At 61.7% G+C, this 26,551-nt stretch overlaps 1 protein-coding gene across 16 annotated transcripts in view; it reads left to right on the top strand.

Moving 5' to 3' along the window:
- NFIC (nuclear factor I C) overlaps positions 1–26,551 on the top strand; it is a 145,839-nt gene that overhangs the window by 100,224 nt on the left and 19,064 nt on the right. For 11 of the 16 annotated variants that reach the window (XM_065578145.1, XM_065578146.1, XM_065578151.1 and 8 more), the window contains 7 exons: positions 6,868–6,942; positions 7,342–7,465; positions 9,782–9,906; positions 17,604–17,726; positions 18,512–18,696; positions 21,988–22,147; positions 25,442–25,527. In XM_065578145.1, the coding sequence (XP_065434217.1) occupies positions 6,868–6,942; positions 7,342–7,465; positions 9,782–9,906; positions 17,604–17,726; positions 18,512–18,696; positions 21,988–22,147; positions 25,442–25,527 (878 nt within the window). The remainder of the gene's footprint in view (positions 1–6,867; positions 6,943–7,341; positions 7,466–9,781; positions 9,907–17,603; positions 17,727–18,511; positions 18,697–21,987; positions 22,148–25,441; positions 25,528–26,551) is intronic. The other 5 variants (XM_065578153.1, XM_065578152.1, XM_065578148.1 and 2 more) reach the window with 2 other exon arrangements.

The following is a 26,551-nucleotide window of genomic DNA, read 5'->3' as shown; positions in this document are numbered from 1 at the left end:
CGGGTTCTCACTCCTGCCGCAGGGGGCGCTGGAGAGCCCTGGGTCAATGCAGTACCACAGGCAGGTTCTCACTCCTGCCGCAGGGGGCACTGGAGAGCCCTGAGTCAATGCAGTACCACAGGCGGGTTCTCACTCCTGCCACAGGGGGCGCCGGACAGCCCTGGGCCAATGCAGTACCACAGGCAGGTTCTCACTCCTGCCGCAGGGGGCGCCGGAGAGCCCTGGGCCAATGCAGTACCACAGTCGAGTTCTCACTCCTGCCGCAGGGGGCGCCGGAGAGTCCCAGTCCAGCCCTATGGAAGCGGGAGGTTTTTAGCCGAGTTTTGCATCCAAGTGGTCAGCAGCACAGACACCTGCTCCTTCAGGGGGCAGTGTTGCGCCTGCTCTCCCAATGAGATCAGACAGCCCACAGCAGGACCATGAGCCGGCAGGGCGAAGCCCAGGTGCTCCCAAGGGGTCACGTTTGTGCTTCCCCCGAGAGCTGCTGGGGCCTTTTCAAGAGCACATGGTTCCCTCTTGCCAGCAGTCGATGAGGAAGATGCTGAGGGCACCCAGGCCTCTCCAGCCAGCACCCCAAGCCAGTGGTTCTGTGCCTGGCTGTCAGGCTGAGGCTCTGGGCCCCCCTTAGGCGCCCGTGTTCACAAGAACCGGGCTCTGCGTGCCCCCCAGCTTTGCATGAAGCGAGCTTGGAGCTCAGACTTGGCGCAAGGATTTGCAAACACAGGAGATGGGGCAGGGCTGAGTGCGGTGGGTAGCGCTGGAGAGAGGGTCAGACTAGCACAAATAGAAGAGCTGGATGTTAATGGAGAGCAGAACTTCCCCACCCAGGCAGGAATGTTAACCCTCCGCTCTAGGAAAGCCCCTCTCCAGGGGACAGGTGGGGCACCGAGTGGTTCACCCATTAGTAATGTCAAGGGAGGGGTGTCCACAGGACGCCCCTGATTTCACAGGAGTTCACGCCACAGATGTGTTGGGCCCCTGCAACAAATATTACTTGTTACTTGTATCACAGTAGCACCTAGGGGCCCCCAAGAAAGATCAGGACCCCACTGCTAGGAGCTGCCCAGACACCTAGAGAGACAGCCTGGCACCCCAAGGGTGGGAGGGGGACCCAGAGGCCAGAAGCAGGCCAGTGGTAGAGGCAGAAAGAGAACCCAGGTGTCCTGAGGCCTGGGCCTCCCCACTAGGCCGCACAGTTTTAGACAAAAGCACATTTTGGTCGGCCGCCGCGTCTGTCTGACAGCCAGCAAGGCGGAGGCAGAGGAGCAGGGAGAGAGGGCTCCCAGCCGGCCTGCGCCAGCCAAATCCCTGGCTGCCGCTGGTCCAGGGCATCCCCAGAGCAGCGCCCGGAAGTGCTGGGGTGAAAGGTCAGGCGCCGAGGTGGAACAGAAAGGAAGCGATTGGATTTTGCTAGATGGGAAAATGCCTCGGAGAGGAAACTGCTGAGCCAGGGCTTTTTCCTCCACCTCCGGCTTCTGCCAGCAGCGTCTCAGCCGCCGGTGACGCTGAGACCCAAACTGACCCCGTCTGCTGCTGGTGCACCGCCCCGCTCTCTCGCCCTCTGCAGCAGAAGTGCTGACTCGGCAAACCCAGGCTGCAGCAGGGGCTTGGCTCCTCGGTGCCTGGGGTGACATACGCTCCCGGCAGAAGCTGAATAGCTTCCCTCTAAGGGGAACGGCATGAGCGACGGGGAGACCGTTGGCTGGCCAGGAGCCGGAGTTTTTATCAGCTGGTCTGTGGAGCGTGGAATGAGTTTGGCAGGCCTCAGCCCAGCTCCCCAGCATAACAGCCGTCCTTGGGCTCCTTGCAGAGAGGCCAACAGAGTGTTTGCATGGAACTGTGGCAGAGGGCAGCAGGACAGCGGAGCATGCCCTGGGATTCCAGGTGCAGGGTGACTGGAGACAGGCAGGGTGGTGCCAGTGGTAGGATCTGGTGCCCAGAACAGGGACTGAATCCCAAGCTGGCAAGTTCACAGTTTGCCCCCATTCACTGACTTTGCTGTCTCGCTGTGAGAGCCAGGATCTCCCGCCCGCGGCCGCTTTCCACTGAGTCACTCCTGTGGTTGGGTTTGGTTTTCTGAGTCACCCCCCACGTGCCAGAGGCCCCTGCACTCAGCTTTGCCAGCGTGCCAGCCCCGGGGCATACGGGCAGGAGCTTGGCTGCCAACTGGGGATGGAAGTATCTAGGACTATTGAGCCATCAGTTATTATTGAGAAGAGGCACCTAGAAGCCACCCCCGCTGGCATGCTCCATGCCAGCCCTAGACCATTGTGCCAGGCGCTGCACAAACATACCGTCAAATCAGCCCCTGCCCAGAAGAGTTTACAGTCTATACAGACAAAAGAAGGAGTTTTAATCTCCATTTTAGAGACAGGAAGCTGAGACCCGGAGAGCCAAAGGGTCACGCAGGGGATCTTCAGAAGGACTGGGGTCAGATCTCTGAGCCCTGTGCTCTTCCGAGACCCAGGCCAACAGCCTCAATGCAAGGCCATCCTGCCTTCGTGGCATTTGCTGCTAAAAAAAGGGACTGCTGTTCTCCCAAGCCTGCCCTGATGCGTGCATGATTCCCATGCTCAGAACTGCATACACCAGCCTTGATACAGCACTTGTCAGTCCCCAAATACAAATGCAGGGCAGTGTCATTGTCCCCACTTTACAGATGGGGAAACTGAGACGCAAATCTTGTCACCCTAACTTGATAGATTTCTTTGAAGAGATTACAAGTTTGGTTGGTACAGGTAATAGTGTCAGGCATTTTGGCTTGGTACTGCAGGATATTCTGATTAAAAAACGAGAACAATACAAGATCAACACGGCACCCATAACATGGACTAAAATCTGGCTCACTGATGGGTCTCAAAATGTAACTGAGAATGGGGACACATCATCAATGTGCTTCTAGCGCAGTCCTGCCGGGATCAGTTCTGGGCCCCACGGTCTTGAACATTTTTATCAACTACCTTGAAAAGAACATCAAATCATCACCGATAAAGTTTGCAGATGACACAAAGATTGGTGAATAACGAAGCTGACAAGTCACTGAGACAGAACGGGCTAGTTTGCCTGGTGAGCTGGGCACAACCAGCCAACCTGCGAAGTCACCTGTCGAGGAACCATTACAGGAGGCGATGAAAAAGATGGTGTCATGGAGTCCCCGGGCGATGCTCTGGAACTGCTCCCCACAAAGCCAGTCAGGACGTTGGGGAGCCTCCTCTCCCTCGGAGCAGACTGTCTTCAGGGCAAGCAGCTCACACGGCTTCACCTCCAGGGTCTCTCCTGGGAGCATTCAGCATATGCCCCTCTGTGCGCTTCCCACAGCGAGTCCGCCCCGGCGGGGTCCTGGGGAAGCCAAAGGGTTCTGCACCCCCACTTCGCAGTCAGACGTGACTCTCAGACAGCCAGTAAAACAGAGGTTTATTAGATGACAGGAACACGGTCTAAAACAGAGCTTGTAGGTACAGCGGCGAACGGGACCCCTCGGCCGGGTCCATGATGGGGTTCAGAGAGCCAGACACCCACGTCTGCCCTCACTTCTGTCTGCCCTCACTTCTAGTCCCCAGGTAGCTCCAACTCTCAAACCCCCTCCAGCCCCTCCTTCTCTCGGCTTTGTCTCTTTCCTGGGCCAGGAGGTCACCTGATCTCTTTGTTCACCTTTAGCTATTTCCTTGCAGGGGGGGAAGGGGCCCTGGTCATTTGTTGCCAGGGAGACAGAGTGTCAGTGATTTATGCACACTGGCCTTTCCCCACCACCTAGAGACTTAAGAAATGCATAGTGGAAACTGAGGCACCCACACAATATTCAGAGGACACATTAAGAACAGTCCCACTTTGTCACAGATGGAGAAACGTTCTTCTCTCTTGCCACACAGGGCAGGACAAGAGGCAGTGGGTTCCAACGACAGCGGAGCAGATTTAGATTAAATCTCAGTAAGAACAGTAGGACAATGGACCAGACCTGCCTCGGGAGGTTGTGGAAGCCCCTTCACTGGAGGTTTTTGAAAGGAGGCTGGAGAACACCTGTCTTGGATGGTGCAGATACAGCAAATCCTGCCTCTTGGCAGGGGTTAGACTAGATGACCCTTGTGGTCCCTTCTAACCCTACAGTTCTTTGGGGTACTCCTGGGGAAGCAGTGCCTCTGAACAGGACTTTGGGGTCATGGTGGATAATCAGTTGAACTCGCTCTGGGTTACTGTGATCCTTGGACGTATAAAGAGGGGACTCTCAAGTAGGAGTAGGGAGGTTCTTTTACCCCTGCATTTGGCTCTGGTGCGGCCGCTGCTGGGACTTTGTCCGGTTCTGGTGCCTACAATTCAGGAAGATCTTGCTCATGGGGGAGGGTTCAGAGAAGAGCCCTGAGAATGACTACAGGACTGGGACACCTGCCTCGCGGGGCCCTGTCTGCTTAGCAAAGAGAAGGTTGCGGGGTGATGTGGTAAGCAGCTGCCTGGGGAGCAGGAATTTGAGAATCGAGGGCTCCTCAAGTCCAGCAGAGCCAGGTCCAATGAAATCCAGTGGCTGGGAGTTGAAGCCGGGGTGACAAACAAGGTCCAATTTTTAGTGAGGCGAATTAACCATGGGAACAATTTGCCTGGGGCCGTGGGGGGGTTCTCAGCCCTGGAAATGGTTAAATCAAGAGGGGGTGGTTTTCTCCCAGCTCTGTGCTTGTTCCGCAGGAATTAGTTCAGGGACGTGCCGTGCAGGAGCCAGAGGTGAAAGTAAGCCTGTATGCCCCGGTACGGTGTATTGGCAAGAGCCGGTTTGCCGTACTGGGGCGGCCGGCTTCCCCAGGGGCAATTTAAAGGGCCTGGGGCTCCAAGCAGGGGCTGGAGCCCCAGGCCCTTTAAATTGCCACCAGAGCCTCACTGCTGGAGCCCTGGGGTAGGGCTGCGGGGCTCTGGGGGCTATTTAAAAAGTCCGGGGCTCCCGCTGCTTCTACCGCCCCGGCCCTTTAAATAGCCGCGGGAGCCCCGGACTGCTGCTGCTACCCCGGAGAGGGGGGCACTTACCTTACAGGGTGGGCTGGGGCTGGCTCTGACTCCCTCAGCCACGCCCCTTCTGCCCTAGGCCCCGCCCCTTCCAGGGGCCAGAGCTGGCCCCAGTGTATGGGTAAGTCACTGGACTTACTTTCACCCCTGGCAGGAGCTCAGAAGAGATGATCACAGTGGTCCCGGCTGACGTTAAAATCTAGGAATAAGTGAAGGGACTCGAGTCATACCCGGGCCAGGACTACCTGCTGTCCTGCGCCCACGCCACTGGGTCATTTCTATGGATAACAAGAATATCCAGCGTAAATGTTTTAAAAGCAAAAGAGCTTGAAAGGGGAATGAACCCTCCTACTTCAGGGCGGGAGCTGAGCTCTAGCCATGGGGTCAGGAGGGGCCTGTGCCTGGGGCAGGTACCCCATCACTGCGGGGTTCTTGCCCGTTCCTTGGAAGCAGCTGTTAGAGGCAGGATACCAGGCTAGATGGGCCCCTGATCCAATCTGGCAAGTCCTGAGCTGCCTCTGTTGTGTCTCTGATTAAAGCAACATTCTGGCTAAAAAAACCGAGGAGTCCTTGTGGCACCTTAGAGACTAGCACATTTATTTGGGCATAAGCCTTCGTGGGCTACAGCCCACTTCTTCAGTTACAGCCGCCCAGAGCACTTGTGACCCAGCTCATGGAGAGAATTAGAGCTGTTTTCACACCCCGGGTTGGGGTTTGAAGCTATGTGAGTGACATGAAAGCAGGTCAGGTCAGTGTGACATGTACGTCAGTTACTGGATATCTAACACACAGGTGCAATACGTGGGAGCCAGCATGAGTCACGCAGATAGGAAATTAGATTTCACAGCCAGTGCCTGGGGATCTGGGCTGGGGATCCCTCGCCCTCTCTGAGCCCCAGGCAGGAGCGGGCAGCGCTCGGGGGGCAGGGTTGTTGACAAGGAGCAAAAAGGGTGGGGAGGAGCCAGGCTGGGCCATGCCGACGCTGCTCTGGTGCCCATTGGATCTTCCCACTGGGCCGACTTGGGAACTTGGCAGGGGCCCATGGGCCGGCAGCTGCTGGGCGAGGGTGCAGATTGCGGCTTTAACGCCAGGCTGCGGGAGTGTCTGCTCCAGCCATTGCCCCAAACAGACCATGGGAGGTCCTCGGGATCCCGCACCTCGGGGCAGCTACAGCCTCTCTTCCTTGCCAGGACTCTAGCTAGCTGGCAGCCCCAGGAAGCGATGCCCAGCACAGGCAGCAGGAGGGAGGAGGGAATCTCCGTGGCCCTGCCCGCCCTGGCCTCTGCAGAGATGCGGCCAGTAGCTGAGGTGCCATCTCTACCCCGGAGCTCCTCTCCCCTAGGTCCCTGCAGAGCGATGACTTCCAGCATCTAGGCTCCCTGGCCCACTCCAAACCCAAAGCCAGCCCAGCCCCTTGGCTCTGCTGATTCATGGGCAATTAACTCAGTGAACCAGCACCTCAGGCCAGGCTGCTCTGGACCAGGAACGCCCCGGGCAACTCAGCTAGCCGGAGGGCCTTGACTCTGCCCTAGCCAAGGGAAGCCTGGACCTCCTGCAGGCCCCTGCCTCAGCTCCCAGGAGCAAGGCTGGGACCAGCAAGCCAGGCAGCTCCCCCCACCCGCGGAAACCTGGGCACCGTGTGGCACGTGTTCTCCTCGGGCATCGCGGTGGGGCGTCATGACACTGCTGGGCAACGCCGGCCCCCGGCGGCCGTGCAAGGAGGCAGGTCCCCAAAGCGATGGCTTGTGGGTGGAGGGCTGGGCAGAGGCCCACCCCGGTTAGAGCCACGGGGAGGGAATGGCGGCGAGTCTGGTGCCAGCGATGGGTGCCCGGAGCCGTGTCTCTCGGCTCCTCTCATCTCTCTCTCTCTCCCCACGGCAGATACGACAGACTTCCAGGAGAGCTTTGTCACGTCGGGGGTATTCAGCGTCACAGAGCTCATCCAGGTCTCCCGAAGTGAGTACCAGGCCGGGGACGCGGCGGCAGGCAGGAAAGCCGTCGGGGCCCCAGAACTTTCCCTAGCCCTGACAAACGCGCCATTGCATGGCGAGGCAGAGCCAGACACTTCCCCTTCCGCCCCCGCAACCCCTCCAGGGGAGCAGACTGCATGGAGTTCGGCTCAGGGCCTGGTGAACAGGTCTGGGCACAGCCTGGCAGCCTCATGCCAATGCCTGTGTTCCCGAGCCCAGTGGGGGCGCCAGTCCTAGCTGGCATAACGGCCAGGGTGAATGTCCCCCCGGGAGTGGGTAGCAAACGCAGCTTTCCCCCGGAGCAGAGACCCAGGGGAGCTCTGACATGGAGGGACGTTTTTCTGATTAGCCCCCCTGACGCGGGTCTCTATGTTGTCATCCACAGCACCGGTGGTGACAGGCACAGGGCCAAACTTCTCTCTGGGTGAGTTGCAGGGTCATCTGGCCTATGATCTGAACCCCTCGAGCACTGGCATGAGACGGACGCTCCCCAGCACCTCGTCCAGCGGGTACGTACCAGCCTCCGCACGGGCTCTGGGGGCAGTGGGGCAGGGTGGGGGCTGGGCTGGGCTTTTTCTAGGCCTTCTCTGTGCAGCACAGTGTGGGAAGGGCAAGGCAGGTTCAGTCCTGCTTCAGCCAGACGTGGGGCCTGCCGGCACGCCTAGTCCCATGCGTGCAAGCACCCATAGAGGCCCGGATGTACAGAGATGTAAGCACGCACGGGGACCCGCGTGGCGGTGCAGTCGCACATGGAGTCCCTGCGACACGCATGGCTCTCCAGTCACACACGCCGATAGAGCACGCACGTCCGCGGACTCGTGCAGACACACACACCGGGCAGCAGTATAAAACTCCGCCTGCGCGGCCTCAGATCGGGGTTAGTTTGGTCCCCGGAATAGAAATCCAGGGCAGGTTTTTGCCTTTGCTGGGCGGTAGCCAGAGTCCAGTGCAGGCGGGCTCCTCTCCTCCTCACTCCTAGTCCTCTCCCTGCCTGACACGCGGTGTCCTAGGGGAACTCCTTCCTTCCACACTGGCTGCAGCCCAGGCTCCCAGCCTCTGGTGCGGAGGGGGCATATGTGTTACTTAACCCCAGCAGTGCCGCAGCGCTCCAGGGACCTGGTGCAGCCACAGCCCTGCTGGGAACAAAGCCAGCAGTGACGTGGTTAACCAACAGTTTTGGCCTGGTGGCTTCCAGGGCCAACCTAGAGCAGCCTGGCGGCGTGGGCCTGTCACTGCTTCAGCTAAGCCGGGCCAAGGCTGTGCAGGAGTTGGATGGGAGACGGCTTGAGGAGCCCCGCAGAAAATGGCGTGGGCCCTGCCCCCAGTGATGGGGGCTTTCCCCTCTGACGCAGGCCTGGCCCCATGCCTGGGGCTGTTGCATATGGACTGAGGCCCGTGGAGACTTAGGAATGAGGAGGAGTATTAGCAGCAGTGTGCGGGCTCCCTACCTCCTTTGGACGGGACCTTGTGCCTCCCTGTAATCCCCGTCCCTCTGAATATGGTCTTTGCCACTTCCGGTCCTAGACGGTTGTGTGGCTGTTAAACAGCTGCTGCGTTCCACCCCAGAGGCAGCTGCCCATGTGACTCCCATGCATAGCTAGCCGGTGAGGATGATATTATTCAGTGGCTGCGGGTGTGCGCCCTGTGCTTTCAGCCTGTCAACTAATACAAGAGAACAGGAGCCTGGGAGCTGAGGGAGAAGCAGCCCGCTTAGGTCTCTGGGCAGAATTTGGCTTTCATGAGCGCTGCCAGGTTACTGGAGAGCAGAATTTGGCCCACAGAGTCCATTTCCTCTGCCAGGGAACAAGCTGGCAGAGACCAGGCCCTGTGGATTTCCCGCCAGATGAGCTAGGTGAGGGGAGGGGGATCTTGCCGGCCTTGCCTCACTGGTTTGGCAGGGTGGACGAGGCCTCAGGGAGCCCCTTCCTTTCTCTCGTCTTTGATCGGGGCCGGCGTGGGTCAGCCAAGCCCTCGGACACATGCTTAGAGTTAACTGGCGCTCCGGGCGTTGCTGGCGATGGTTGGCTACGCTGGGGCCTGTTTCTGGTATTGGTATTACTACACCCCTAGCTTCCTGCAGACAGCGCCCTGCGCACGGGAGGGCTTCTTCCATAGACACAGTGACCCCTCTCCGGGAGGTGGATTAGCAAGGCCAAGGGGAGCGGCTCTCCTGACGCGGCAGCTGTGTGCATGAACACAAGTTTGGCTCCCAGACCACCCCTTCCTCTTGGAACCCACTGGGGTCGCGTGGGTGTAACGGAGAGTAGAATTGGCCCCAGCAGCTTCATTTCTTCTTGTCACTGACCCCAGGGCTCCCTGCCACCAGCTCCTCACTGGCGCCCCTTCTGCGCCGAGGCTCCAGGAGGCAGCAGCCGCAAGGTGCCACATCCGTATGGGCTTGGCCCAAGAATCTCAAAGTCGGTAGCCTCCTCTTCTGCCACGCGCACCCCAAGGGACATTCTGCCCCTGAGTAATGAGTGCTCCCGCTGCCCTGCACAGTGATAACGTCACATTCCTGCAGCCCTGACCCGTGTCGGGTGGGCCACTCACTCAGGGAATAGGGGCCATAAGACTGGGCTGGTGACTCGCCTGAGGTCAAACAGCCATTCAGTGGCAGAGTCCCCTACTCTAACCACTAGACTACACTTCCCTCCCAGAGCTGGGCACAGAACCCAGGCATCCGGACTCCTATCCTTGGTTCTAACCACTAGACAGGGAGGGAGGGAGCCCCCGAACCCTGACTGCCGCCCTTGGCTGTGGGCAGGAGCCTATGGCAGCGAGAGGCCCTGGTGCCTTGATCAATTCTCCTTCCTCCCCTTCCCCAGGAGTAAACGACACAAGTCTGGCTCCATGGAGGATGACATAGACACGAGTCCGGGGGGCGAGTACTACACCTCGCCCAGTTCGCCCACGAGCAGCAGCCGCAACTGGACAGACGACATGGAAGGGGGTAGGTATCCCGCCCGGGCCTTCCCCGGCGTGTTCTCCCGGCTCTGGCGCCAGGCGGGGCCCTGAACCCGGTTTCTCCTTTCTGGGTCACTTCAGTTCCTGGCTCAGAGGGTCCCCCAGGCGCTGTATGTGAAGGCATGGCCGGGGGGCGAGCCAGCATGCCATCCTCCCTCTGCCAGAGACCAGCAGCCGCAGGGTCACTCTGCCAGGCACTCTGGGCTCGCTGGCGGAGCTCCGGGCTGGGTGCATGGCAGCTGTATAGGAACCCTCTAGTAGGGGCACTCAGGTTTCTATAGGTGTCTCTGATGGCTGTGCAGGGAATTTCCATGGGTCCACAGCACAGCGTCTCTGGAGTGGGTCTGTGTCAATGAATCTTCCAGGGGAGGGCCAGCAGCTCTTCCCGTGAGCTGCCCTTCGCGCTCAGCCAACTGGCTCCCCGCCCACCCCCTGCACTCACGGTGTCCCTGGCCCCAAGCCCCTCTGTGCACTGCCAGGCTGTGGCCCTGCCCCCGCCGCTCCCCATCTCCACAGGTGCCCCATATTACTGAGGACGGATTTCTTCCTTGTTTGATGTTTTGTCTTCCTGTCTAGACAGCCCCAATTAGCCGTTCATTAAGGGGGGGGTTGGCTGAGCTAATTAAAGCAATACAGACCCTTTTTCAGACAGCTGGTTCCTGGGTTCCCAGGCGGCGCCAGTTGTCCCTGCAAGGACGGGGTGGGGGGAGGGTGTTGTACATTATCTTGTATTTATTTCTTTTTATAATCTTGCGATTTCTGTCAGCGGGTAGGGGGAGGTTCCCCAGGGATCTGCTGGGTTGGGGGGGGGCAGCGGGCACTGGCAGCTAATGGCCCCGGGGGAGGGGTCACCCCCCAGCTTCACACAATTAGGGACTTTTTAAAGGGGCTCTTTAGCTTTCCTACCTCTCAGCCTGGGAGCCCCAAACTATCCCCCCCCCCGTCCTTGGGCCCGACCCCCGGCCCTCCCCCCAGACTGTGCGTGTGTCCGTGTACACCTGTGTGTTTGTGCACATGTGTGTGTAAAGGTGGGCTGGGGGGGTTTCAGACTCCAAGCCCAGATCCTGGGCCTGCTTCCAGACCCCGCGCCATGCCAGGAGTCCAGGGCCAGACCACAATCACAGCCCGAGCCTGTGTCTGCCCTGTTGGGCGCGGACCCTGAGCCCCCCCGACCGGGACTGCAGGTGTCCCCTGACCCCTGCTGGAAGCGCCATATCACAAGCTGGACAGCTGTTCTGGGCTTTACACCATTGAGCCAGCCCGGGGGCACCAAGGACAGTGCACACAGCCCCCCCTTCTCCAGGGGCGGAGCAGGGGGGCAGAGAACTCTGAGCTTCAGCAGTTCTGGGCAGCAGAGCACACCGAGAGGCCCATTTTCTAGTCCATTTTCCTCCTGATTTACACCAGCCTGAAATCAGAACCAGACACAAGGTCTCGTGCTGGGGACACAGGACTCCTGGGTTCAAGTCCCAGCACTGACTCGGCACTTTGGGCTGGCCAGTCTGTTCTCTGTGCCTCAGTTTCCCCACCTTGGGAAGAATGGCGCTGACCCCAAGTGGGGAGGCGTCTCGGTGGTGTCCTGAGTTAGCAGCTGCAAAGCACTTTACCCCGGGATTGGAAAATCCCGGAGCCGGCTGAGAGTTTTGTTCAAAGCTGGTTTGGGATGTAAAAGGGCCTGTTTCTTTTCCTAAATGAAAATTTTCCACAAAGAAAACCCGTTTCTTTAGAAATCTGGGGGAGGTTTTTTTAATGAAAAACGCAAAGCAAGGCAGGTTATTATGTAAACCCTGCCCCCTCCCCATTTTTGCTTTCCAAGTTTTTCCTGGGAAAAGCCCTTTTCCAGCCGGCTCTATTGATGCTGATGAATGTGAGATTGTTTTAAAGATCCCTAGGACAGGTTATTCAATCTTCCGCTGTTCAGGCTCCCGGGTTTTGCTAGCCTCTTCGATATTTGCTAGAGGTGGGTTTCGCTGTCTTTGCACTGTGGTAGCCCCTAGCAGCCTCCTCTCGGCCCAGGTCCCCGGCCTGCTAGGCACTGAAGAAACACAGAACAAAGAGAAGCTCACTACGTCAAAGATAGATTGTGCTGGGTGGGTCTTGGCTACAGTGGGGGCCGGGTTGCCCCAGGCGTGGTGGAATAGCCCTGGGGTTGCTCTGTCTTACCTACTTGTCTACAGAGTAGTCAGCCGCTGTCAAGACATTGTAGGCGTGGTGGCAAGGAGGAGCGCTCCCCCAGAGCCAGGCGTCCTGGTTCCCAAGCGCCCTGCTCCAACCCTTGGCCCTCCTGAGCTGCAACTTTCCTTTTTTCCCCTGTGGCGGGGCCTCAACTCACTAGCTCCACCAGCTGTTGGAGTTCAGGGAGAACCTCAGCTCTGGGTGCGAGTGCGTGAGTCCCCCTCTTTCTGTGCCCCCCAAGCCCGGCCGTGGGGGGGGGGGTAAGCCGTCCGAGAAAGGATGTGCTTAGCCGGCGCGTCGCAGGGGGGTTTATTTCAATCCTGTACTGGATGTTCTGTGAAATCCTCCTAAATGACCGTCTGAGAACGGGCTAAACCCATTAACACCGGCTGGGCCGAATGGCTGGAGATAAATCCTCCATGGCACGGTGGCAGCAGGATTAACTCCCTCTGGGAGCGCCCCGCTTCGGGCTGGGGGAGCCCCCCGTGGAGCCCCAGGATGGGGAAGGGCAAACGAGCCACACGCCCTCTCTAGGGGATGCCCAGTGCCCTGCACAGCCACAGGGCTCTGCCCTGGTGGGAGAGTCCTGCCAATGCCCACGGGCTGAGGGGGCTGCAGGGGAAGCTGTGGCCGGGGGGGAAGCAGTGGCGGGGTTGAACGCTAGGCACAGCAGAGAGGAGGGCACGGGGTGAATTGGGGAGGGGCGGAAGGGGAAGGACAAGGCAGTGGGAGACGGGGCAAGGGGCACGGAGGGGGATTGCAGTGGGCGAGTGGAGGGGCTGGGTCAGAGGAAGCAGCTGCCCAGGATGTGGGCTGCCCTGTACAGCCCAGGGGAGAGCAGGGAACCAGGCACCCCAGCCGGAGACACCATCCTTCCCCAGCAGCAAGGGGAGCTATCCCCAGGCGGCCGCACACGGCCTCTGGGCCTGCCAGCTGGCGTGGGGGGAGCCAGTTCCTCCAGCTCCTTTCCCCAAATCCCCCAGGGCTTAGCTGTCCATGCCCTGCGCCCGGAGAGGCCCTGGCACGAGGGAGCACAGGGGAAGACAGTGGGTCGGAATAGAGCAAGGCGGAGCAGATGCAGTGCCCGCTGGCGGACACTAGGGAGCGCTGGTGAACACTGGACGGGGGGGGGGCAGCTGTTCCATTTCGATGAGTGCTGCTGGCTCCCGGGTGAAAGGCAGCGAGGCAGGCTGCGGGCAGGGACCACTGGCCTGGAGACCTGGGTCCTATCGCCTCTAGGACCGAGTCTGCCAGCCTTCGCTCCGCGGGAGGAGAAAGCTGCAGGGTTTGGCCCTCTGAAAGCAAGGATGAGCCAGCGGGACTCAGTGCCCAGACCTGGAGAACCCAGGCGTCCGGGCCTGTTTTAAAAACTGACCGAATTTCTGGCTAAAGCTCTTGCTGAGCCCAAACCTTCGCCCAGGGCTTCCCCTTGTCACCTGCATGGCGAGCCTAGCTCAGCCCCCTACGCTCTCACAGCACACGCAGCCCCACGGGAGGCAGGATATGTCGGGCCTGTTCCCACGGCAGATCCAGCCGTGCGGGAGGCCGGTGGTGGGCACTGCTGGGGGGAGATTCCTGCCCTGCATTCCCAGAGGGAAGCAACAGAGATCCTGACCCCCGTTTGTGTGCTGGCAGTGGGGCTGGACCCTGGTGATTAGAGGCCAGTGGTGCAGACGAGGAGAACTCTTTGCAAGTTGGTTTGGATCAGAGGCTGGGTTGGGAGCCCCTCCCCCTGGGGGTTCGGTTCCAGCAAGCTAGGCAGACACGGTGCCGGAGAGCAGCTCCCGGGGGTTCGGTGCCATTGGAGAGCGACGGCAGCGGTATCAGCGCGTGCCTCCTAGTGGAGGTGCAGGGTCGGACAGGGCAGTGACGCGCCAGAATGCAGCTCGGGAGATAGCAGGCAAAGCCCCGAATTCTGGGCTGGGCTGGGGGCGGGACTGCCCCTAGTGGGTTAGAATAGCCCTGGGGCTGCTCTGCTTTACTGCAGCCATACCGGCCCTGCATGGACCACTGTGCAGCCCCGAATAGCCAGTCCACACAGCACTGCAGCCACTCCTCCTCCTGTCCCCCCATACACCTGTCCTCCCAGGCCTGTGGGGGTGAGGTCCTATGCTGGCCTTGGGGAGACGATCTCATCGCAGGGATGTTTCCCCTGCTCAGCAGCCCTTCCCCCTCCCCTCCATGGTGTTTATGCCTTTTGGCTCCTTGTGCTCAGGGCTCAAATCCCCCAGCTCAGCGCTCTGCAAAGCTCAACGTATTTTTAGCTCTCCTAATCTTTCCTCATAAATCAACAGCCAACTATCCCGGCTGGGGCCCATAACGGGGCAGGGCTGGGGCTGGGGTCTTCTGTCTCCAGGAATGCCAGTGACTCAACACCACAAGCTGAGCCGAGCGGATCTAGATCCAGAGGGTTTCCTTTACTTCGGGTGACGCTCAGTGGCAGAGGGAAAAACAGCGTCTCCGTCCCGTTTGCTAAGACAGGGCCGACAAAGGGGGGCTTGGCTGGTTCCCGTTCTCCTTGACACAGACACCTCTGCCCTGACAGACCCCGCAGTGGGGAAAGCAAAGGCCCGGCAGTGTGGTCGGCCAGGCTGGGGGCATGGCGCCAACGTCGCACAGAGCCACCTCAGCTTACCCTGCCTGGGCCTGTACGGCCCGGCCCCCACCTGCCCTGGGTCTGTACGGCCCGGCCCCTCCCTGCCCCCTCTACGGCCCTGCCCCAACCTGCCCTGGGCCTGTATGGCCTGGCCCCCACCTGCGCTGGGCTTGTACGGCCCTGACCCACCTTCTCTGGGCCTGTCTGGCCCTACCCCCACCTGCCCTGGCCCTGGATTTACCCTGCCACCGCCTAGGGTTGCCAACTTTCTAATTGCACAAAACCGTACATCCTTGCCCAGCCCCCTGCCCCGCCCCTTCCCCAAGGCCCCGCCTCCCGCTCACTTCATCCCCCACCCCCCCTTTGTTGCTTGCTCACCCCCACCCTCACTCACGTTCACCGGGCTGGGGCAGGGGGTTGGGTGCGGGGGGGGGGGGTGAGGGCTCCAGGAGGGAGTTAGGGCATGGGAGGGGACTCAGGGCTGGGGCAGGGGGTTGGGGGGCAGGAGGGGGTGAGGGGTGCAGGCTCTGGGAGAGAGTTTGGGTGCGGGAGGGGGCTCAGGGCTGGGGTAGGGGGTTGGGGTTTGACAGGGGGTGCAGGCTCTGAGAGGGAGTTTGGGTGCAGGAGGGGGCTCAGGGTTGGGGTTTGGCAGGGGGTGCAGGCTCTGGGAGGGTGTTTGGGTGCGGGAGGGGGCTCAGGGCTGGAGTAGGGGGTTGGGGTTTGGCAGGGGGTGCAGGCTCTGGGAGGGAGTTTGGGTGCGGGAGGGGGCTCAGGGCTGGAGTAGGGGTTTGGGGTTTGGCAGGGGGTGCAGGCTCTGGGAGGGAGTTTGGGTGCGGGAGGGGGCTCAGGGCTGGGGGAGGGGGTTGGGGGGCAGGGTTCAGGCTCCACCCGGGCGGAGCTTACCTCAGGTGGCTCCCGGCAGCGGCCGGTATGTCCGGCTCCTAGGCCTAAGGGCTGCAGAGACTCCGTGCGCTGCCCCTACCCGCAGTGCCACCCCCACAGCTCCCATTGGTCGCAGTTCCTGGCCAATGGGAGCTGTGGAGCTGGTGCTTGGGGCGGGGGCAGCGCACAGAGCCCCCGTGGCCACCCCTGCGCCTAGGAGCCGGACATGCCAGCTACTTCCAGGAGCCACGCGGAGCCAGGACAGGGAGGGTCCTGCCTTAACTCCTCTGCACCGCTCACCAGAGCCGACGGGGTCCCTTTTCGACTGGGCGTTCCGGTCAAACCTGGAGCCCCACTGCCCCGAGGCTGTAAAGCCCTGCCCCTGTCTGCCCTGGGCCTGTATGGCCCTGCCCCTGTCTGCCCCGGGCCTGTATGGCCCTGCTCCAGCCTGTCCTGGGCCTGGATTCCCCTACCTTGGGTATTTTCCCAGCCGCTGCCTGGCCTGGGCTTGTATTTGCTCTGTTCCTGGGTGTGTGACGATGGCCTCAGCCGTTCCTGTGGGCAGAGCGCTGGTGCCGTGCTCTGTGCCCTGCCGAGCGGGAGGTTCCCCGTGGCAGCCTGGGCCCTGCGTGGCTGGCAGGGACGGGATGGGACGGGAGGAACCTGCACACCCCAAGGGCACTGCTCCGCACGGTGCAGGAGACGCAGCTCGCGCGGCAGGTGATGGGTTTCGGTGACTGGGGCCTGGAGGGGACAGGACGAGGTTTGGGTGGGTGGCCTTGTGCAGTTCGCCTGCTGTGCCCCCCTCCCCCCAGCTCTCCCAGGTCCGGCCCCGCTGGGCCATTCGCCCTGAGAGGGGAGAAGCGGGTTGGAAACACGGAACTGGAGCCATGTGCAGTGGGGTGAGGCTGCCCAATGGGGTGGGGAGAGACGCCTGCACACATGGGGATGGACACTCCTGCCAGCACATGTATACCAACGTGTACACACGCACGTGCACACGCACGTGCAAACACGCCTATCCTTGTGTATACACACACCAGCTCACACACACCCCTGCATACCCATATGTCCACTCACATACACACGAATACCCCTCCGCATAGACATACTCACCCTGCTGCACACCCACGTGTATATGCACACTTGTGCACTCGCACACACATGCGCACACATAAACACGTCACTTAGACACCTGCGAGCCAAGCAGTCGAGCCAGGGAACGTGACCCACTTCATAAGCTCCTGCCCATCCCTCTGTCGCTACCTAATTAACGAGAGCAAATTAGTGGTTGTGACAGGGCCCCAGGAGAGTCTCTGGGTTCTGCGCCCCCTGCTGGCTCTGCACGGCAATAACCCAGCCGTGCTGCGTCTCTGCCAATGACACCCAGTTCAGCAGCAGTCCCCTTTCCCGGTTAACGCCGGGCACGCCAGAGCCCTTCCGTAGCCGTAGGCGCCGAGCTGCACAGCATGCAAACCCTCGCCTAGGAGTGCCAAGGGTAGCCCCTTCCTCAGTGTCTGGGTCTGGGCGACAGGGGATGGATCACTTGGTGTTTCCCTGTTCCGTTCACTCCCTCTGGGGCACCTGGCATTGGCCACTGTCGGCAGACAGGATACTGGGCTAGACGGACCTTTGGTCTGACCCAGTGTGGCCGCTCTTATGTTTGCTCCCCCAGGCTCAGTCGTTGGAGGGTTCCCCCCACTCACTCCCCCCAATCACAGTGGTGATTTCAGTGGACTGTCAGTGCCTGGGGCCGGAGTGAATCCGTTCATTGGCCGTCTCCTCTGGCCTCCAGCCTCTGAGCCTAGCGCTCCAGGGGAGTCATGTGCCTGGTGGGAGGGGGAACCCTTCCTGACCCTGGGGGTCAGATTCTGCCCTGACGCCTGACACTGAATGGTGCTTCTGATGGACTCCGCTGTGGATTTAATTTGCGGGCCTTTTAAACGCCGCCCCTTAGCACCGTTGTGGGCCAGAGCGGCAGGGGGCAGACCCTTAACGGCTCCGCTTCTGCTTTTCTCACGGCTCACTAGGCATCTCCCCTGTGAAAAAGACGGAGATCGACAAATCGCCCTTCAACAGCCCGTCGCCCCAAGACTCCTCCCCGAGGTTGAGCTTCACCCAGCATCACCGTCCGGTCATCGCCGTGCACAGCGGTGAGTCTGGCTCTGCGGGGGGCCAGGCCCCCCCAAAGCATGGGGGCGGTTCCTTTGTCATTCACAGCCCGGGAAGGGGTGCTGGGCAGGGAGACTTGGGGGAGGGGCTGCACTAACGCATGCATGGCTTGTATCATTTCTGCTGGGCCCACAGCCTGCCAGGCACCCTGCAGGCAAAGGCCCGGCCCTGAAGAGTTTTCAAGGGAGAGCCACCAGCTACAGTCTGGCAGGGTCTGCATGGCCGGGGTCGGGGCAGAAAGAACCCAGCTTGGTTTTCAGCCCAGCATCCCTTGGGCTTGTGGGCTGGGCCCTGTGGGGGTGGGGGTGGGGAGGGCTCTTTCTCTGGTTTGCAAATGGCAATGCTTAGCACCACTCGTCTGCCAAATGCTTCACCAGCATCAGCTGATTCCTTCGCGCACCTTCCCCCTGGCCCCAGAGGCAGGTAAGGACTGGGGTCCCCATCCGCAGATGGGGGAAACTGAGGCACGGTGCGAGGTTCAGTGACTTGCCCAAGGCCATAGAGGGGCCTCGGGGTCAGAGGCAGAGTGAGAGCTCAGGAATCCCTGGCTCCCGGCCCCCACCGCGACACCCCAAGCGCGGTGCGATATACAGTCATGGATGTAAGGCAGCTGGGCCATGTGGGGCTGCCACCCGAGCCGCCGTTAAGGCGGTGCTGGAACCAGAGCAGAGTGCCCGTGGGGCAGGAGGGGTGGTGGGGCGCTGTCTGGCCCAGAGCTCCGAATGAAGGCCGCCCCGGTCATCTCTTTGTCTCTCTCCCTCTCTAGGTATCGCTCGAAGCCCACACCCTTCATCTACTCTGCATTTCCCCACCACTTCAATCCTCCCCCAGGCGGCCTCCACCTACTTCCCCCACACGGCCATACGGTACCCGCCTCATCTCAACCCGCAGGACCCTCTGAAAGATCTCGTCTCACTGGCCTGCGACCCGTCCAATCAGCAGCCTGGACCGGTAAGGAGCTGCCTAGGCAGCCCCCCACCGCTCCCCCACCCTGGGGTCCTGTGTTGGGGAGAGTCCCATAGGGCCGATGCAACCCGGCTCCTGCCAGACCGGCCCGGCACGTCCCTCACCATCAGAGACCATGCTTGCCCCATGCCCGCACCCCTGCGTGCTGTCGCCAGCCTGAGGCACCCCGAGCTCGGACACTGCACCGAGCGGCACTGTAGAAGCTAGATTAGATAGACGGGGTTTCTCTGGGCTCCCTCGGGGTGAAATCCCCCCCCCACACACACGCCTGTGCACTGCTCACACCCAGCCTGCGGGACTTGGCTGGGGCGCAGGCCTGTGGCTGGCCCCTCCGCAGCGGAGAGACGCCGACACTTTGCCCCGGGAGAACATCCCATCCCGGGTGCAGCCCATCTGCAGGTAGGAGCAGCTCTGCTTTTCCATTCTCCCCTCCCCTCCGAGTCGTTTTCCTGTCCCTGAGGCGTTCGCTGAGAGCAGTCTGGCCCAGGCCAAACCCCCAAGAACATGGTTTGATTATTATTTTTAAATACCAATTAGTATCTTTTCCTCTTTCGTTTGACTGCGAAGCGGGCCGGGGAAGGGGTGGTGCTGGCCTGGGGCCAGCCCCTGCTGCGTGGGAAAGCCCCGAGCCACCACACCCTGCCAGGACTGAGAACCAGGAAGTGAAACTGAGCGAGTGCAGCCAGGCTGGGGCAGAAAGGAAGTTAGCTCGGTCAGTAGTGCTGGAAGGGGCTCGGACCCAGGGAGGGACCGGCCATTTCTCTCTCTAGAGCGTCCTTTGAAGTATAACAAATGATTTTCAAAAGCTAAGGCCCAAATCCATGGCGAGAGCAGAGGGGTTTCCTGCCCCTCGGACCCATGAACTGTCTGTCCCCCAGGGCATGTGCGGATGACAAAGCCCCCCACACTTGACCTGTGCTGCCAGGTCCTGCCCGATCCTCCAACTCTTTCCGTGCCCCGCGTGTGGATGTGCTGTTCCCTTGCCCCAGGCCCTGTTAGTGCTGCCTGGTCACGGGGGGGGGGGGGGGGTCTTCTCTCTGTGGCGCCTTCTGCTATGAAACCTCCTCCTTGGCTTCTGCTCTGGCCCCCTCCCTGCCCCCCTGCAGCACCCTGGACAGTTCCAGCCGCGCAGGAGCAGGTCAGGACTCATCCACCTGCTGCTGAGACAGCCCGGGCCCCCCAGCCAGGACTAGAACCCCGGCCTGCCGCTCCCACGCCGAGGGCGCGCTCGCCAAGTGGCACTAGGAGTAGGTCCCGTATCCTCTCTCCCACACACATGCCCCTGCCGCTCTCCGGACTTGCCTGTGGGTTCTCCTCGCTCCCAGCACTGACTCCTGGCTGCCCCTTCCTCCCCGCCCCCAGCTGGCCCTTCGCCCAGGGGAGGCTCTGCTCCTCACCCCAGCACATCACGCCGTTGGGTTTTTCTGGAGGACCCCTGGGGGCTGTGGGTTAATTTCACCCCCGCCCAGGGAAAGGGGGCTACAGGCAGACTGTGCTCTACAGCCCTCCAGCCCACAGCCCCCTCACAGGCAGCCTCTGGGCCAGGAGGCCAGTGGCACAGCCAGAATCCTGCCCTCGCCCCAGTGTGGCAGTGCCCTGGCGCCGCGGCTGCGGGGACGTGACCCCGATGCTCAGGGCCGGCTGGAGAGGCAGAGCCCCCACCGGGCAGGTCTCGAAGCCTCTGAAAGCCGCAGAGTGGGGTGGAGGGGAAGGAGGCAGCTCGACAGCTTTCGAAGCCTTCGGCTGGGCCCCTGCACCCTAGCGCGGGCCCCCCAGCCCCAGGGTTTGATGGAGCAACAATTGCTTCCCAGCTGGCTCTGGGCCACCTCGGCTGGGCACCCCTCCCCACTGGGGGCGGGTTCAAAGGGCTCCCTGCCAGGGGGTGCCGCCCCCTCACTCGCTTCCGCTTCCCCCTCCGGATTCAGAGGGCAATTTGGTCAATGTTTGGGAGTCTAAACTGGGACCCCCAGGCTCTGCCGATGCCCCTCAATCCCACCCCGCCACCCCCTGCTGGTCCAGTCCTGCGCCCCCAGGCTCTGCCAATGCCCCTCAGTCCCGACCCGCAGCCCCCTGCAACCCCGTCCCTGCCGTTCAGTCACAAGCCGAGCTGGCCGGATCGCGCAATGGCTGATCTGGGTAGCTGGGAGCTAGTTGCACTCAAAGCCGAGGCGGGTGCATCTCGTGGGACATGCTCATTGTCAGCCACTTAGAAGATGCCCAGCTCCCCCCTCGCCTGCCAGGGCACTGAGATCGGGCACTGTGGGAGGCGGGCGCAGGTGGGCACTGAGAGCAGGCACTGCAGGAAGCGGGCACTGAGAGCGGACACTGCAGGAGGCGGGCACAGGTGGGCACTGAGAGTGGGCACTGCGGGAGGCAGGTGCAGGCAGGCACAGGCAGGCACTGAGAGCAGGCACTGTGGGAGGCGGGCACTGAGAGCGAGAACTGCGGGAGGCAAGAACAGGTGGGTGCTGAGAGCAGGCACCACAGGAGGTGGACGCTCAGAGCAGGCACTGTGGGAGGTGGGCACTGGTGGGCACTGAGAGTGGGCACTGTGGGAGGCAGGCACAGGCGGGCACTGCGGGAGGCAGGTGCTGAGAGCGGGCACTGAGAGCGGGCACTGCAGGAGGCAGGCACTGAGAGCGGGCACTGAGAGCGGGCACTGCAGGAGGCGGGCACTGAGAGCGGGCACTGAGAGCGGGCACTGCGGGAGGCAGGTGCTGAGAGCGGGCACTGAGAGCGGGCACTGTGAGAGGCAGGCGCAGGCGGGCACTGCAGGAGGCGGGCACTGTGAGAGGCAGGTGCTGAGAGCGGGCACTGTGGGAGGCAGGCACAGGTGGGCACTGCAGGAGGCGGGCACTGACAGCGGGCACTGAGAGCGGGCACTGTGAGAGGCAGGTGCTGAGAGCGGGCACTGAGAGCGGGCACTGTGAGAGGCGGGCTGGCCTGTGCAAGGCTGGTACCAGAGCCTGAGATTCCCCGCGCTGCCTCCAAGCAGGGCCCTGGCTTTGCATCTGCTCTTTTCCATCAGCTGCCCCAGCGGGTGCCTGAAGCCCGACCCTCGTCCCTGTCCCCAGCAGCCCCGAGGCCCCCGAGGCCTCCGCCTGGACCAGACCCCTAGGACTCCCAGTGCTCAGGGCTCCCCCCACCCGCCGTACCAGTGGCACCTGCGGCGACGCGCCCGGGAGGGCCGGCTGGGGGCTGCGGGGCAGGACGCCAGCGCTGGGCTGCTCTTGCTTCCTAATGGCTTGTTTGTTTTTGTCTGTGTTGTGTCCCCAGTTAAATGGAAGTGGTCAAGTGAAAGTGCCCAGTCACTACATTTCCACCCAGATGCTGGCGCCGCCACCTCCCCCTGGCATCCCCCGGCTGGCTCTCTCTCCTGACACCAAATCCACCACGACAACTTCCGAGGGCGGGACAACCTCACCGACATCACCCAGTAAGCAGCCCGCGGCATCGCGATGGGCCAACCTGGCCCCGGTGCCATCCACTGAGTCCCCTCCTGCCTCCCGCCCTCCAGCTCTGCATCCATCCCGTCACGCTGGTGCTGGGGAGCGATGGGTGTTGTCTGCGGCCTCGTGCCCGGAGCAAGGGGCTCAGGGGAGGGGGCGTGGAGTCGTTTGGGAGCCAGGGACCCCCTGCCCATTAGAGAGCAAAATCAGTTGCTGTCTGACAGCCTGCATGGAACGAGTCTGCTGGGTCTCCGTTGGCTTCTTAGTGGGCAGGTCTTCAAGTCGCATCCCCTGCTTGGCCCCTCAGGGCACTGAATGGGCCACGGACACTGAGCTTCCCTCTCTTGTACCCAAGGCCTGCTCCACAGCCTGGGGCAGGGCCCGGTGCTCCAGCAGGGAGCTGGCCTTGTGCTTCCCAGGACGTGGGCCTCTGCTGCTGGCCGCTCTGACCTTCCTGGAGAGGCAGGTCTGAGCTGGTGCTGCCGGGAACATTCACTCTGTGCTGCTTCTCCGCTCTGCCTGGCAAACTCGCCTCCTTCACTGGCCTCTCCATGGTGCATGTGTCCAGGTCTGTTTCACACCGAAAGTGCTAGGGATTTCAAACCCAGGATGGGCAGGGAGGCCAGACTCCGGGGTTCTGTTCCTGGCTCAGCCCCACACTCCCTGGCAGCCCTTGGGCAAGTCACTTCATTGCTCTGTGCCTCAGTTTCCCCATCTGGAAAATAGCTGTGGGGATGGAGCTAATGCCTGTCCCACGGGCTGGCGGAGGGTTCCATTGGCTAATGGTCACGGTGCATTGAGCTCCTCCAGTGGAAGGTGTTAGGGAAGAACGACGTAGGATTGACGGTTGGAGGATTAAATCCATGCATCCATGGGCACACGCGGTGCCCCGAACTCCCAATCACTGCATATGCAAAACTAAACAGCAACGGTGGAAAGCTGCAAACGTACTGGAAACTTCAAAGGAAGAGCGTCCATGATGAGTCTAACGAGCCAGAGGCCATGCCCTCGTTAGCGATGGCGGCCAGTGGCTAGTTCACCCCTCAGCTTCCAGCCCATGAGGCTTTGTAAGGCACTTGGTGCACTGAACAGGTTGATGGGTCCAATCAGAGCCCCATAGAAATTGGGGCCCAGCTCCCTAGAGCTTGTGAGCATCAGAGCTGGAGCATTCTCGGGGCGGGCTGTTTGGAGCAGCACTGCTCGGCAGCATCTGGTCCTGCCGCCCGGCATTCACCCAGCGTGGGCAGCGCGGAGGGGCAGGGTTTTGCCATGGAGTTCAGGGCAGGCTGGGGTCTCAGATGGGATCCTACGCCCCCCAGCCCGATGTTGCATCCAGTCCATCCCCTCCCGCCCCGCTCCGTCCTGCCTGTTTAAAATATCCCAAGCCATGGGCCCTGCCCCTCTTCACCCCATTCTCCAGCTGGAGCCGTCTACCCGTTCCCATGGGCCTGGCCCAGTGGGGCGCCAGGACACAGCATCAGCATGGCAGAGTGTGCCCCATGGCAGAGGCCGAGCTCCCAGGGCACCGACACGGCCCCGCTCACGTTGCCATCCCGTGCCATCACCTAGCACCTGCCAGTGCATTGGCTTAATGCTGGCTCCTCAGCCGTGCCCCCTGGAGCATGCTCTGCCCCCCCACCCCAGGCCACGTGCCCCCTGGAAGCCCAGCTGCCAGCCACACCCCAGCGAGAAGGAAGCGGAGCCTGACTGCCCTGCACGTCCCCCGAGCCCCTAGCTCGAAAGGCCGCCAGCAAACCGTAATCGCCGCTCGAGAACCCGGAGCTCGCTGATGGGAGCGAACGAGGAAAGACTCGTCAGTTCTGCAACCACCTTCCAGCTAGAGCGGAGGAGGCGCGTTCGGAACGAGCCGGCGCCGGGAGGGGCTGCCTCGAATATTTCATCGGCATTGATGAATGATGGATTTTTCATCCACTCCCTCCGGTCTGGCAAATATCCGGCCAGAGCCGTGGACCTGGAGACACCCCCAAGATCAAGGGAAAGGTCCCAGCATCCCCGGAGGCTGGGGAGCAGTGGGAGAGCTAGCGGCTCTGCCAATCCATCCGCAGCCTGCGCAGTGCGTCCACGGTGCCCCCTGGGATGGCGAGACGGCAGGGCTCGGCCGCGGAGGACACGTATCCACGCCCCCCGTTGAGCCCCAGACCTCTGGCTCTAACAGAGCTAACGGGCCAGTGCGAGTAGATTGGTACGCTACGGGCCTCTAAAGCTCTCTGCACAGCCCAGCCACTGGAGGGGGCCAGGGAGCCGCCCCTGTCAGCGTGGGGCACAGACCCAACGGGTCTGCATGGAGGCTTCGGGGTCTCCCCAGGTGCCTAGGGCAGCTGCCCTTAGCCCATCTGATGCCCCACCCATGGCCAGCCCAGGAGCACCGGGAGGCACCTCCTTGCCCAGCTTGTATTAACCCTCCCCACGGGGCTGGGCCATGTCAGCGCACTTCCATGCACAGCGCCAAGCAGAGACGCAGCCTTCCCCGAGGCGCTGAGAACCACAGCTCCCAGCATGCTGTGCTGCAACAAGCTCCGCCCCCTCATCTGAGGGCTGTGATTAAAATGCAGGGGGGTTAGTGGAGGATATGTGACCTAGTGGGTAGAGCAGGGGCCTGGGAGCCAGGCCTTCTGGGGACCAGTCCTAGCTTTGCCACTGATTTGCTGTGTGGCCTTGGGCAAGTTGCTTCATCTCTGGGTTTCCCCACCATTGGCAAGGGGCTGCGGATCGCGCTATGCCTTGGGGCACGGGGCTTTGGGAAGCTCCCAGATCCTGGCATGGGAAGTGCTGAGTGCTGTGTGTGTGATCCTGCTCTCTGGGGGATGGGACTAGACCCGTGTGTCTTAGTCCCTGTACTGCTGGTATCACCCTGCTGCTGCCCAGGCTGTGCGTAAACAGGATTCTAGACTCGGGGGGGTCTCACCATCACTAACCATTCAGAGCAAGTGTATTTGAGACACACTCACGGGAAGTGGCTGCAGTCCATTCCCCAGGCCCTGCCATCAGTATCAACACAGAGGAAGCAAAACCCTTTGGGACAGCTAGACAGAGCGACCAGGTGGGTAGGGCTCCCATAACGAGGCAGTGTGGCCTAGCAGATGGAGCCCAGCCCTGTGCCAGAGACGCCTGGGTTCTGATCCCAGCTGTGTCCTGGGGTGACCTCGATCGTGCCCCTTCCCAGGGGTGTGCGGCCGCCGGTGCTGGGCCGTGGGGACTGATCAGTGCATCGGAGGGGCTTGCCATTCGCCGGGCTAACGAGTTCTCGTTTCTGTCCCCAGCCTACTCTGCACCCGGCACGCCCCCTGCGAATCGTTCCTTCGTGGGATTAGGACCAAGGGATCCGGGGAGTATGTACCAGGCACAGGTAAGAGCTGCGTGCGCTGGGGGCTCTTTGCCATGGCAGGGCAGCACTATCAGGCTGTGCTGGGCAGGGATCCTGCCTTCCAGCCACGACCAGGACTTGGGTAGGAAACAGCCAGCATCCTGGTGACTCAGCCTCACGGGCAACCCTGGCGATCAGGTTCCCTGTGATCCCATGTGGGATCAGGCCGGCCTGTGGGCATGTGAGCAGCGAGGCCCCAGGGGAGGAGCACGGCCAGGCAGCCTCTCAAGTGACAGCGGGCGGCGTCCTGCCGAGCCGGAGTCACGCAGCCTCACCTGCCGTCCGTCGGAGCCCAGGGCAAAGCGGGCACAGAACGCCTCCCGGGCGGAGCAGAGGGAGTGACGGCCCAGCATGGCAAGGCTGAGGGAGGCTGCTCAGGGCCGGATTCAGTCACTCGGGGCAGGCCCGGCAGAAGGGGCCGGCTAAGGTGGCTTTAAGCCTTGGCTCTCTCCACACGTGAGGCCATGTGGGCAGCAGAGAAGAGCTGCAGCGTGATGTACCCCAGCCGGGCGCCAGCAGCAGCGCGGGTGCCATGCCCTTCCTCCAGCTCTGTGCCAGCCGAGAGGAAGCTCAGGGGGCCATTAGTGCCTACTTTAAGGGCCCTCAAAGCAGATTGGCCCAAAGGGACCTGTGTGTACCTGGGAATTGGGCTCTCCCTGGGAGCTGGGGCAGCCTGTGCTCCAGTGTAGGCCCAGTGAGATTTGTCACAGGCCGTGACGCCCGCGTCTGACCCTGGTACAGCAACGCGCTTGGGTGGTGCCCGTGCAGCCGCGCGTCTCCCGGTGCCTGAGCATCCCCCACGCTGCCTCGCCGGCTTCGTCTCAGTGCATTCTGGGAGAATCAGGGCAGCTGTGCCTCAGCAGGGGGCGAAGTGCCCAGGGACACGTGTGCAGAGTGGCACCAGCGTGGCAATGCATCCTGGGATTGCTAGTGCACAGAGAACAGGGAGCAAGGCAGAGCCGCCGGTTCCATGGAGACACCCAAGAGCCAGCCTGGGCCTCTGGCA

Source organism: Chrysemys picta, chromosome 25 (assembly GCF_011386835.1).
Source record: "Chrysemys picta bellii isolate R12L10 chromosome 25, ASM1138683v2, whole genome shotgun sequence".
NCBI lineage: Eukaryota > Metazoa > Chordata > Testudines > Emydidae > Chrysemys > Chrysemys picta.
This window is presented reverse-complemented; position numbering and strand designations above follow the sequence as displayed.